This window comes from Lepidochelys kempii, chromosome 28, assembly GCF_965140265.1.
Source record: "Lepidochelys kempii isolate rLepKem1 chromosome 28, rLepKem1.hap2, whole genome shotgun sequence".
Classification (NCBI taxonomy): Eukaryota; Metazoa; Chordata; order Testudines; family Cheloniidae; genus Lepidochelys; species Lepidochelys kempii.
Genome location: NC_133283.1, coordinates 3,823,987 through 3,836,734, shown reverse-complemented (window position 1 = coordinate 3,836,734; position 12,748 = coordinate 3,823,987). Strand labels below are relative to the sequence as shown.

At 44.7% G+C, this 12,748-nt stretch overlaps 1 protein-coding gene across 4 annotated transcripts in view; it reads left to right on the top strand.

The window, feature by feature from the left end:
- Nucleotides 1–12,748, top strand: part of LOC140904228 (uncharacterized) — a 34,900-nt gene that overhangs the window by 6,678 nt on the left and 15,474 nt on the right. For 2 of the 4 annotated variants that reach the window (XM_073326661.1, XM_073326660.1), the window contains exons 2-3: nt 5,379–5,461; nt 8,049–8,175. The exons of 1 other annotated variant lie outside the window; for it this stretch is intronic. In XM_073326661.1, the coding sequence (XP_073182762.1) occupies nt 5,379–5,461; nt 8,049–8,175 (210 nt within the window). The remainder of the gene's footprint in view (nt 1–5,378; nt 5,462–8,048; nt 8,176–12,748) is intronic. One more of the 4 variants, XM_073326662.1, reaches the window with a different exon arrangement.

Below are 12,748 nucleotides of genomic sequence, written 5' to 3'. Positions count from 1 at the left end.
ATAAGATTGGTCCCAAGACTGATCTCTGAGGAACTCCACTAGTAACCTCCCTCCAGCCTGACAACTCACCGTTAAGTATGGCCCCTTGTAGTCTCTCCTGTAACAAATTCCTTATCGACCTTTCAGTTCTCATATTAATCCCCATCTTCTCCAATTTAACTGCTGGAAATGGGCCATCCTGATTATCACCACAAAAGGTTTGTTTTTTTTTTCTCCTGCTGAGAATAGCTCACCTTAACTGATCACTCTTGTTATAGTGGGTATGGCAACAACCATTTTTTTCATGTTCTCTGTGTGTGTGTATATCTATAGATATATCTATCTATATCTATCTATCTATATATCTATCTTCCGACTGTATTTTCCACTGCATGCATCCGATGAAGTGGGTTTTAGACCACGAAAGCTTGTGCCCAAATAAATTTGTTAGTTTCTAAGGTACCACAGGCACTCCTCATTCAGTTTCCCACGTGGAACTGTATCAAATGCCTTACTGACGTCCAGATAGATAAGAGCTACTGCATTTCCTTTGTCCAAAAAATTAGTTACCTTCTCACAGAAGGAGGTCAGGTTTCTCTGGCAGGAGCTACCTTTTGTAACACTGTGTTTTATTTATTTATAGTGCTGAAGGCTGGAAGGAGCTGTTCGCAGTAGGTTGAGAATGGCCATGCGGAGGTGGGGGAGGGGATGTTGGAGGTGTAGCTGGGATTTTGTTTTGTAGGAGTCCATGTCTCTGCTCCCTGTGGCCGTGGTGCCTTCCGTACCAAAGCAGCATGTCAGTAGACCAGATTCACATGCCGTACCTCCATCTGGAACAAGCAGCATTCACTGCCAGATGGGACTGATGATTTTTCAGGAGCCCAGCTTTATATGCCTGGCTGGGGTGGATTCAGTTGGACAGGGATCTGAGGCTCTGATAGTTTGGGATGTTCCTTTTTGCATAAAAAGTTAGTTCTTTCCCTTTATTGTTTTACCCCCGCCTGTGTCCGATGTCACTCTCTTCTTAACTTGCTTTGGTTATTTCAGTTCCAGTTTTTAAATGGGATATAATAATTGTAAATCTGAATGAAAGAAACAGAACCATTTGAATTTTGGCACATAGCTGGTAGAACGATACCTAGTGAAGGTATGCTGTAAGTACCTGGTTACCTATAGCATTTTCTGATGGGATGGGTAAAACAATGTCAAAGAGCCAAAAGCGCTTTTTAGGGTGAAAGGGCTCGTCAAGTTTTTACTCTCTAGGGAGGATGTCACCGGCCAGGCCTGGCAGACTTTCAGGCGTGGTGCGCTGGATTGTATTTAGTAATCTCAAAATAAAAGGTTAAGACTGCAGGTTCACAATATCCAATGAAATGTTGCAAACAATTATACAAATAGACTCTAATGCTATTAAAACAACATGGTATTAACATTGATTCAAAACTGAAATTAAAATTATGAGATAAACGCATGAGAAGTGAACTGACACCTAATTTCCATTTCTTAATGCCTGAAATTTTGACACTCCTTCACACCATCTCTTTTTTAAAAGCGATGCACAGCACATGGTCAAGTTAATTAATGAAAGCACACCAATTATTGACTGATTTGTGTTGCATATGCATCTGAATAAGCATCCATTTAAAACTGTGCCACTGTAAGTGAAAATGCATCAATACAGCTTATCTCCAATGTGTTTAATTGTGAATGAAAAGTTTCTAAATTAAATACATGGAAGGATTGTAAATGGGGAAAATACACAGAAGTGCCTCTGCCCAGTCCTGTTGACTTCTAGTCCCAACCCCCCCCCCCCCCCCCCCATGAGTTCTGGCCTCTTGGTCAACTTTGTTCCCAGTCCCACATCAGCTGTGCCCACTCCCAGCCTAATCCGTTTCTACTACAGTTCTTCATCCCCCTCACCCAGGCAGGGGGTGGTGCTGCAGCCCCCAAGGCACCTGTGTTAATCACTGGCTCACATACTTGGGCTCTATAGATTTCAGGGAACGATTTATCAGAGTCACTGACTCTGGGAGGTGAGAGAGAGGAGAGGCTGAGAGGGAGTTTTCTCCCCACGCTCTGTAGGGCCATGTTCAACCCTGGTAGCCTCCATCTAACCTTCTGGAGAAAGCAGAGTTTGATTTAAGGATATTTACACTGTATGTTTTGCATGTGACACTAACTATTTGTGTTTGAACAGTTATAAAGATTTGTTTTTTTTTGAATCTCAACATTTACTGTAATTACATAATTGTTGTCTGATGACCCCCATAACTTCCCACAGCTCTGAAAGTTGAAATTGTAAACATTGAAAAAGGGCTTAAAAATAAATATTGATATCATCAACTGAAATTAAAAAAAATAAATAGAGAAAATGAATTTTGCCAAACCCACTTAATAGCAATTGCAATATACTAGGGGATGGAAATTCAGAGCTAAGGCACCCCACCTTAATTCTGCCCTGTTGTGACACCAGGCAAATAGCCATAAGGCTACGACTAGGGCATTTTTCTGTGTAAAGTTCCAGATTAGATTATACCAATTTGTAAAGTCAGGTGAGCCCTTTCCCACACGGTATCAACTTCACTGGGTTGTTTTTCTTATTGGTTATTCCCATACGTCAATAGATAAATAAGATTCTATGAGTTATGAAGTGGCCGTTTCAGATTTCTGGTGAGTCTATTATTTTGTACTATGTCTCCGAGTCCTAGAGCTGCTGCTGTCATTAACGCATAAAGGCTTTTACACCCGTTAGTGCTGGCAAGACCCAATCCAGTTCCAGGACTGAACCCTTGTTTTCCCATCACGTGGGACAGTCTCAGCTGGGGGGGAGTTCAGAGGGGGAGGGGTACAAAGGGAAAAGAGTTGTTGTAGCCATGTTGGTCAGAGGATATCAAAGGGAGGGATTTTTAATGGGTGATTCTGAAATGCTGCTCCCCTCTCCTGTACTTTTTGTTACAGTGGAATGGGAATAATGGTCATGCTTTCAAATGTCTCTCTCTCCTCCTCCTACCACAATTTCCTGTTCCGCCTCCCCTTCTTGTCCATCTCCTCCAGCCCTCTCTTAGCTCTGTAGAAGCCAGTAGCTGTCTCCTGTCCTAGGCTGCTGCACACATGTATTACAGGCAGCAGTGTAGGGTATGGCACATGCCACCTTGGTGATGTAGCCTGAGGTACACAATGAGCTGGGCCCCCTCACTGCTACTTCCAGCTGGGCCTCCTGTCCCTGGTCCAGCCCTAGCTCTTCCCAGTCTGTCCCTTCTCCAAACAGGCCCCCTCCCCTATACACTCTGGCCTGTTCCTCCACCCCATACATGTGTAACATGTACCTTTAAACTATTCATATTTTGGATGATTACATTTGTGTTACCTTAAGCTCCCCCCCAACCACAATTTCAGTTGTTTGGTGGTGCCCCGATGGTTTTCCGTTGATGGTTTGGGATGGAGCAGGGCTGGTCACATGAGCCTTGCGTTACCTTGCCAGCTGACTAGTCAGGAGTGACGACTCCCTCTTTGGCGGATGGGCCAATCCCGGGGCCCGTTACCTTTCGTGGTTGATTTTCTATTCCAAGTCTGTAAAGTAGATTTTCAGTATAAATGCTTTCTTCCTTACATATGACTCATACATTGATCTCTCAGTCATTATGATCTTGACCAGTTATGAGCTCTCTGTAGACACCTCACACAATCATCCTCCAAGGGATGCGTTTGCTGTGATGGGTTTGTCAGGTCTCAGGTGAGAGCTGCTGGCAAAGACCAAGTGACCCTTTGCCAAGGGATCTCTGTGTCACTGTCTGACCCCTGTAGACCAGGGAGAGGACTACTTTCTACCAATGGCCTTCAGGACAACTGCTGAGTTCTCTGCAGAGCCTTCAGGACAACTGCAGAGCCTCCCGTCCCCTCTCCATTTTCCTTCTCTGTGTGCTGTCTGGGATGCTGCCTGCTTCCTGCTCCCCAGGCCACCTTGTATCTACTCCATGTGCCACGCTGCTGGTAGGCCCGATTGAGAGACTATCGAGTCCATCAAACTGGTGCCAAACTTCTGGGCCTCAGGCCTTCTGGGGTGCACCTTTCTGAGTCCAGTTGCCCCCTCCCCCTGGGGTGCTATGGGGGTTTATCTTTCTAGTGTGTCAGAGCTCAACCCTCTGGCTGAGACCTCAGGGCACTTTCTTCCTCTCTCGGGGTACCAGGTGGAACAGCGAAAGAGCTGACTGTCAGCAAACAAGGGTAAACCTGAAACAGTTTTCTTAGGACAATGACGGGGAGAATCCCCCAAAGTGACTCCTTTTATTCTCCTCTTCTCTGCCCTTTGGTTCATAGAATTGGAAGGGACCCTGAGAGGTCATCTAGTCCAGTCCCCTGTACTCAAGGCAGAAAACTAAGTATTATCTAGACCATCCCTGAAAGGTGTTTTGTTCAGTCTGCTCTTAAAAATCCCCAATGAGAAAGATTCCATAACTTCCCTATGCAATTTATTCCAATGCTTAACCACTCTGACAGTTAGGAAGTTTTCCTGATGTCCAGCCTAAACCGCCCTTGCTGCAGTTTAAGCTCGTTGCTTCTTATCCTATCCTCAGAGGTTAAGAAGAACAAATTTTCTCCCTCCTTGAAACAACCTATTATGTACTTGAAAACTGTGATCGTGTCCTCTCTGTGTTCTCTTCTCCAGACTAAACAAACCCAATTTTTTCAATCTTCTCTCATAGGTCATGTTTTCTAGATCTGTAATCATTTTTGTTGTTGTTCTCTGGACTTTCTCCAATTTGTCCACATCTTTCCTGAAATGTGGTGCCCAGAACTGGACATAGTACTCCAGCTGAGGCCTAATCAACGTGGAGTAGAATGGATGAATTACTTCTCGTGTCTTGCTTACAATACTCCTGCTAATACATGCCAGAATGATGTTTGCTTTTTTTGCAACAGCATTACACTGTTGACTCCTATTTAGCTTGTGATGCACCATGACCCCCAGATCCCTTTCTGCAGTACTCCTTCCTAGGCAGTCATTTCCCATTTTGTGTGTGTGCAACTGATTGTTCCTTCCTAAGTGGAGTACTTTGCATTTGTCCTTATTGAATTTCATCCTATTTACTTCAGACCATTTCTCCAATTTGTCCAGATCATTTTGAATTTTAATCCTATCCTCCAAAGCACTTGCAAGCTCTCACAGCTTGGTATCATCCACAAACTTTATAAATGTAATGGAGAGACTCTGTTACTGGGAGAGTTTCATCCTGGTGGGAGAGGGCTAGGCCTGTACTGGAATAAGGTCACTCTGTGCTTCACAGTGTGGCAGAACCTAAAATGTCCTTTAGCAGGGGAAAATTCTAGGGGGAATCGGCTTGTTGAATGGAAAAGAGCCACATCTGAATTCTCTCACATTGCCCTTCTCGCCCTGGCAGGCTACAAAATAATGTCCAGGTTTTGCTCCAGTTTATCCCATCCACCCAGGGAGAAGGAAGTGGCTGCAATGGAGCTGGCTCAGGTAAGGGATTATCAGGGAGCTGGTGATGGGTTCTGCTTGGAGGGAGAGGACCAGTAAATGCATAGGAGGGTTGGAGCTGCTAGAGCTGATGGGAGGCAGGAAATATCTAGGGTGGAGAAAGGGAGGGGACAGGATGTGACAAACCTGCTAAGACTTGTGTAATCTAGGATGTGATGGGTTGTCACCCCTGGGGTGCAATCTGGGGGCTTTTGGGAACCGCTGTGCCCTCTAACTCAAGCTGGGCTGGCCCTTCTCGCATTGCTTTGCTGGAGATTCAGCCAGCCTCTCCAGGCCCTCTTATCACCCAACAGTAGGTGGTGCCATACATCCAACTAAGCTACCAGAGTGCTTTACCTAAGCCACTCGAGGACAGATAGAAGACAACAGCCAATTTCCCAGCTCCCCAACCTTGCACACCTGCTGTTATATAAATTCAGAATTATACCATCTTATAGTGCACAGGGATAAAGCATAAAACAAGTTTATTAATGACAGAAAGATAGGTTCTAAGTGATAGCAAACAAATCAAAGAAGATTACTTAGGCTTAGTTTGAGTTTTTGGTTATTTGCTAACATACTAGATGGATAGAATTTGAATTAGCAGTTTCTCACCCTGACTGATCGTACAAACAGTCCACCAAGTTTCGATACACAAGCTAGAAATCCCTTTACCCTGAAACCAGCGCTTCCCCCAGTTCAGTCTTTGTTCCTCCGGTGTTTCTAGGAGTTCTCTAGTGTGGGGAATGAGGCCAAGAGATGATGTCACACTCCACCTTATATAGCTTTTCTATACGGCGGGAGCCCTTTATTCCAAACTGAGTCCAGTTTGTGGAAAAATACAGGTACCAAAATGGAGTTCAGTGTCATGTGGTCTGTACACATGCCCTGCCGAGTCATAGTAGCCATGACTTATAGGCTGGCTGAAACATTCACAGGAAGGCTAAGCTCTTCCACGGTCCATTGTCTTTGCTGATGAGCCATCAGCACTGTCTGGCTTCTTCATTGTTGTACCTGAAAGGCTAGTTGTGGGTGTTACCCAGAGTAAGCACATTTGAAATACAGCTACATAGTCAATATCCATAACTTCAGATACAAACGTGATCCATGCACACAAATAGGATAATCATATTCAGCAAATCATAACTTTTCAATGACATCATACATGACTCATCTTGCACAAAATGCATCATAATTATGTCCTAATCATATTATAATCATACCACTTCGCTGAATATGGGATGTAATGTCAGATAGGGCCTAATTTCAAGGCACTGGAGTTGGGAATGGAACTTCCCCTCTTTGTGGAACAGGAAATAACCCTCCAGCCAGGGCTGGGAAAACTTCCCAGACTGCCAGTGATGGAGCCTGAATCTACTGACACTTCATTAGTTACCACCACCCTTAATCTTTGTGGCAACTGCAAACTTTATCAGTGATGATTTTATATTCTCTTCTAGGTCATTGATAAGAATGTTAAATAGCACAGGGTCAAGAACCAATCTTTGCAGGAACCCGCTAGAAATAAATCCACTCGACAGTGGTTCCCCATTTACAATCAGCATTTTTAATCTTTTTAATGTATGCCATGTTTATTTTGTATCTTTCTAGTTTTTTAGTCAAAATATTGTGCTGAACCAAGTCATACACCTTACAGAAGTCTAGGTATATTACATCAACAATTTAGTTGCAACCAAACTTTTGATCTCATCCAATAGGGATATCCAGTTAGTTTGGTAGGATCTATTTTCTCTAAACCTTTGTTAATGGGTACTAATTATGTTACCCTCCTTTACTACTTTATTAATGAAATCCAGTATCAGCTGCTCCATTCTCTTGCCCAGTATTGATGTCAGACTGACACTCTTGTAATTAGCTGGGTCATCTCTTTTACGCTTATTAAATATTGGCACAGCATTAGCTTTATTCCAGTCTTCTGGAATTTTGCCAGTGTTCCAAGTCCTAATTAAAATCAACATTAACAGTCCATCAGGCTCCTCTACCAGGTCTTTTAAAACTCTTGGATAGAAGTTAAATGGACATGCTGATTTAAACATGTCTAACTTTAATAGCTGCTGTTTAATGTTCTCGTTGAAAAGGAAAGAGTGTCATCGTCAATATCTTATGAAATGAGTACATCATCTCTTTTTCTCCAAATCCATAATAGATATATTTATTGAACACTTTTACCTCTTTTGCATTATTTTTGATACTTCTGCCATTTCCGTCTAGTAATTTACCACTACCATTGTTAAGATTAATTTTGTACTTAATGTGCTTTTAAAAAACTTCCTTTTTATTTTCATTGATTAGTCATTGATTTCTGATAGCTTCCCTTACCTACTAGCCAGAATTGTGGAAAATTGGTATGTGATAACTGTGAAGATCCTACCTCCGTCTGTCAGCTGGGGGACTCAGAGTTTCTCTCTTTCTACCCTCTGGTGCCTTCTGGTTGCTCTAAGCAAGGTGGGGTGGGACTCTGTTAACATGTGCATCCTGGAGCTTCCATTTACCTGGTGCTGCTGTTCCGTGAATAGTGGAGCTGTGAGTGTGGCAGCAGGCACTGAGTGTTGGACTCTTGCTCTTTCAGGGGCCAGTGTCTTTTGAGGAGGTGGCTGTGTATTTCACCAGAGAAGAGTGGGCTCTGCTGGACCCCGCTCAGAGAGCCCTCTACAGGGATGTCATGCAGAAGAACTACGAGACGGTGGTCTTGCTGGGTACGGAGTCCTGTCCCTTAGAATCATAGAATATTGGGGTTGGAAGGGACCTCAGGAGGTCATCTAGTCCTACCCCCTGCTCAAAGAAGGACCAATCCCCAATTTTTGCCCCGGATCCCTAAATGGCCCCCTCAAGGACTGAAATCATAACCCTGGGTTTAGCAGGCCAATGCTCAAACCACTGAGCTATCCCTCCCCCGCTCTGTTAGTAGAAGCTGTGGGGTCTCTAAAGAACCTGAGTAGTAATAACTTTATACTTTTATTTGTCATACAAGTTTTAACAAGTTTCCTTGCCCCCCTTTTTTTGCTTTATCTCCCATCCACTAGAATAATTTTTGGACATGTGCCTTTTTGGTGCAGTCAGTCATTTTAAAATTGTATTAAATGTAACCTTATTGGGTACATTAATAACAAGAGCTTTCATGCCTTTTCCTCATTTTAAGAGGAAAATATGCCACCTGTAGAATTCTAAATTGAATAAATAGGTGTATGACTCATGTATGGCTTCTGTGACTGTCAGATGAGCTCCTTTTTTGATAGGAGAATATATAATGTTGCCATTCAGGAGCCCATGGGTGAAGGGAGAACAGAGTCGTAGAAAGGGAGGAGAAGGGGGGGAGTAGATAATTCTGGGGTGCCAGGACATGGGGAGGGTGTGTGCAGGATTAGAGCTAAGAAGTAGTAGGGAGGGATGAGGCAGTGAGAGACGAGGAGGGAACACAAGAAGCTCCAAAAGTGCTGGGAGGTGGTGCCAGCTGAGAGTAATGGGAAGAAGGGGAGGGGAGTGTGGAGGAAGGCACCCAGGAAGTAGACTGGGTGGGTCGGTGGGAGGGAGAAGAGGTTTGGGGATCTAAATCTGTGGGGGATCCCAGACCATTAGCCTCGAATCCCTACCCAGGCCTTGTTGCTTTAGAGCCTGCACTCCAGTTTTATTTCCGTTCAGTTTCACTTCATTATACATATTTTCCCCAAATATTATTATTTTAACTCCTTAGAATCATAGAATATCAGGGTTGGAAGGGACCTCAGGAGGTCCTCTAGTCCAACCCCCTGCTCAAAGCAGGACCAATCCCCAACTAAATCATCCCAGCCAGGGCTTTGTCAAGCCTAACCTTAAAAATATCTAAGGAAGGAGATTCCACCACCTCCCTAGCTAACAGATTCCAGTGTTTCACCACCCTCCTAATGAAAAAGTTTTTCCTAATATCCAACCTAAACTTCCCCCACTGCAACTTGAGACCATTACTCCTTGTTCTGTCATCTGCTACCACTGAGAACAGTCTAGAGCCATCCTCTTTGGAACCCCCTTTCAGGTAGTTGAAAGCAGCTATCAAATCCCCCCTCATTCTTCTCTTCTGCAGACTAAACAATCCCAGTTCCCTCAGCCTCTCCTCATAAGTCATGTGTTCCAGTCCCCTAATCATTTTTGTTGCCCTCTGCTGGACTCTCTCCAATTTTTCCACATCCTTCCTGTAATATGGGGCCCAAAACTGGACACAGTACTCCAGATGAGGCCTCACCTATGTCAAATAGAGGGGAAAGATCACGTCCCTCGATCGGCTGGCAATGCCCCCACTTATACATATCAAAATGCCATTGGCCTTCTTGCCAACAAGGGCACACTGTTGACTCATATCCAGCTTCTCGTCCACTGTCACCCCTAGGTCCTTTTCTGCAGAGCCATTTGGTCCCTAGTCTGTAGCGGTGCATTGGATTCTTCCGTCCTAAGTGCAGGACTCTGCACTTGTCCTTGTTGAACCTCATCAGATTTCTTTTGTCCCAATCCTCCAATTTGTCTAGGGCCCTCTGTATCCTACCCCTACCCTCCAGCGTATCTACCTCTCCTCCCAGTTTAGTGTCATCTGCAAACTTGCTGAGGGTGCAATCCACACTATCCTCCAAATCATTTATGAAGATATTGAACAAAACCGGCCCCAGGACCGACCCTTGATACCGGCTGCCAACTAGACATGGAGCCATTGATCACTACCCGTTGAGCCCGACCATCTAGCCAGCTTTCTACCCACCTTGTAGTGCATCCATCCAGCCCATACTTCTTTAACTTGCTGACAAGAATACTGTGGGAGACCGTGTCAAAAGCTTTGCTAAAGTCGAGGAATAAGACATCCACTGCTTTCCCTTCACCCACAGAACCAGTTATCTCATCATATAAGGCAATTAGATTAGTCAGGCATGACTTTCCCTTGGTGAATCCATGCTGACTGTTCCTGATCACTTTCCTCTCGTCTAAGTGCTTCTGAATTGATTCCCTGAGGACATGCTCCATGATTTTTCCGGGGACTGAGGTGAGGCTGACCGGCCTGTAGTTCCCAGGATCCTCCTCCTTCCCTTTTTTAAAGATGGGCACTACATTAGCCTTTTTCCAGTCTTCCAGGACTTCCCCCGATCGCCATGAGTTTTCAAAGATAAAGGACAATGGCTTCGCAATCACATCAGCCAACTGCTTTAGCACTCTTGGATGCAACGCATCAGGCCCCATGGACTTGTGCACGTCCAGTTTTTCTAAATAATCCCGAACCACTTCTTCCTTCACAGAGGGCTGGCCACCTCCTCCCCATGCTGTGCTGCCCAGTGCAGTAGTCTGGGAGCTGACTCAGTCCCCCTGAGGAGAGAGTCGCCGACCACCACCACCCGCCTCCTTCTCTTGGGAGCGGTGGTCGTGGAACCCCCAAACCTAGGACAGTGCATCTCATGCCTTCCAGTCGGCGGAGTCTCCTTCTGTTCCCTTCCCTCAGATGTATCATCTAGTCCACTCTCCGCATTAGTACCTGTGGAGATAACATGGAAACGGTTACTTACCTGTATCTTCGTTGCTGGTACATGGATGCTCCCCTTTCTTCTTCTGGAGGTCACATGCTGCCAAATTTCTTCACCGTCCTCCTGTCCCCGCTGCACAGCCTGCTCTGAATCTTCAGAACATTGTGTCCGTAGAAGCATATCCTGACGTCTGTCCAGGAAATCTTCAGTTTCTCTTATGCAACGCAGGGTCGATACCTGTTGTTCCAGACCTTGAAATGGAGACCAGCTTGCACTTTGTACAGATAAAGTAGCTTCTGTCCTGTGGAAGAAAGACAAACATGGCACATCCAGTGCAGGTCACAACAGCTGAACGCCCCCCATCCATATTCTCTTTCTTCTACGAGTTCACTCAGAAGTTGTAGTAACTACTCAGAGAAGCCGGTGAGATGTAAGCCTCAGTGGGCTCTCCCCGGGCAAACTCCCAGGCAAACTCCCTCTGTTAGCTGCTCAGCTGTTTGCTGCTGACTGGCTTTTATACAGTCAGGCCCACTCAAGGCTCGCCTGGAACAAAGCACTCCCTATTCACACTTTTCAAACCACCACTCAAGCACATGGTCAAACTGCCAAACTGTCCCCACAACAAACACTCAGATACTCACCAACACAGCCTCCTTAATGCAGCCCTTAGACAACCTCCTTAATGCAACCCTTGACCTCCCTCTCTCACTCATTACCCCCCTCCCCATATAACCTCCCCATCTCTATGCACGGCGACCCTGGCCATCGATCCTGAGTCCTTGCTGCATTCCTCCCTCCCATAGCAGGGCCACTACCCAGCACAAACGGACACTGTTGATGGTGTCACAGAGTGACAATTTTTACACCTCTAAGGTTACATATTGGGGTACAGCTTGCCCCTGTACCTGGCTACTCAAAGTTAATTGAGAAGTTGAAATTTGGTGAAAGACACAGAACTTGATTTAATACAGACAGCTATAATTGAAATTGTGGGCAAGGATCAATGCACATAACAGTTAGACTAAGATAAGTATAGTAAAGAAGATCTTGCACTCTGCATACTTGCAAGTTATGGACACCATTGGAAACAAAGATGGATGGGCAAGGGAGCCCATCAGAAGGGAGGTCCTGGTTCAGTTTACACTGTCTTTGGGACCTGACAAAATGAAAAAATGGTTACTAGGAGAGGTATTTTATCCGCTTCTTAATGGTAATAGTACAGCTATATACCATATCTGCTCCTTTACTGCGGTTACAATAATGTCCATAGCTGCCCCAACCCATATGTGGCCTTTGGGAAGTCCATCATTAAGTATCGAGCATTAATACTCATGATTTAAATCACTTATTTATTAATAATTCCAATATATGAATGTGGTCCTACTGCTGAGATACTGCATAGCAACCTAATTGATAAAGCCCATGCCAAACTTCCTTCTTTCAGAATCCTGTGGTGTATTGCACCTGTTTGTGGTTACTCGTTAGTCTCTCAAAATGTGGGTGCAAAGTATCTGACCTGGGATTCTCTCCTTAGGCCTATTCAGGTAAATCCCATACTTTAATATAACTACTTCCACAAAGCCTCAACCTAATATAACAGGCCCTTAACTGTAGTAAGCTTAATAACCCATTTATTTATGTTCACCTCCTTGCTCCTCCATGCATGTTCCAAGCTAATAAGCAATATTCTGATAATGACATTTTACCTCTAGCGAGGTATAAAAGGTATTAAATTACCCACAAGACCTTAGACTGGGTCATAGATCATAAAATCAGGTCGGGATCAACAGAAGTG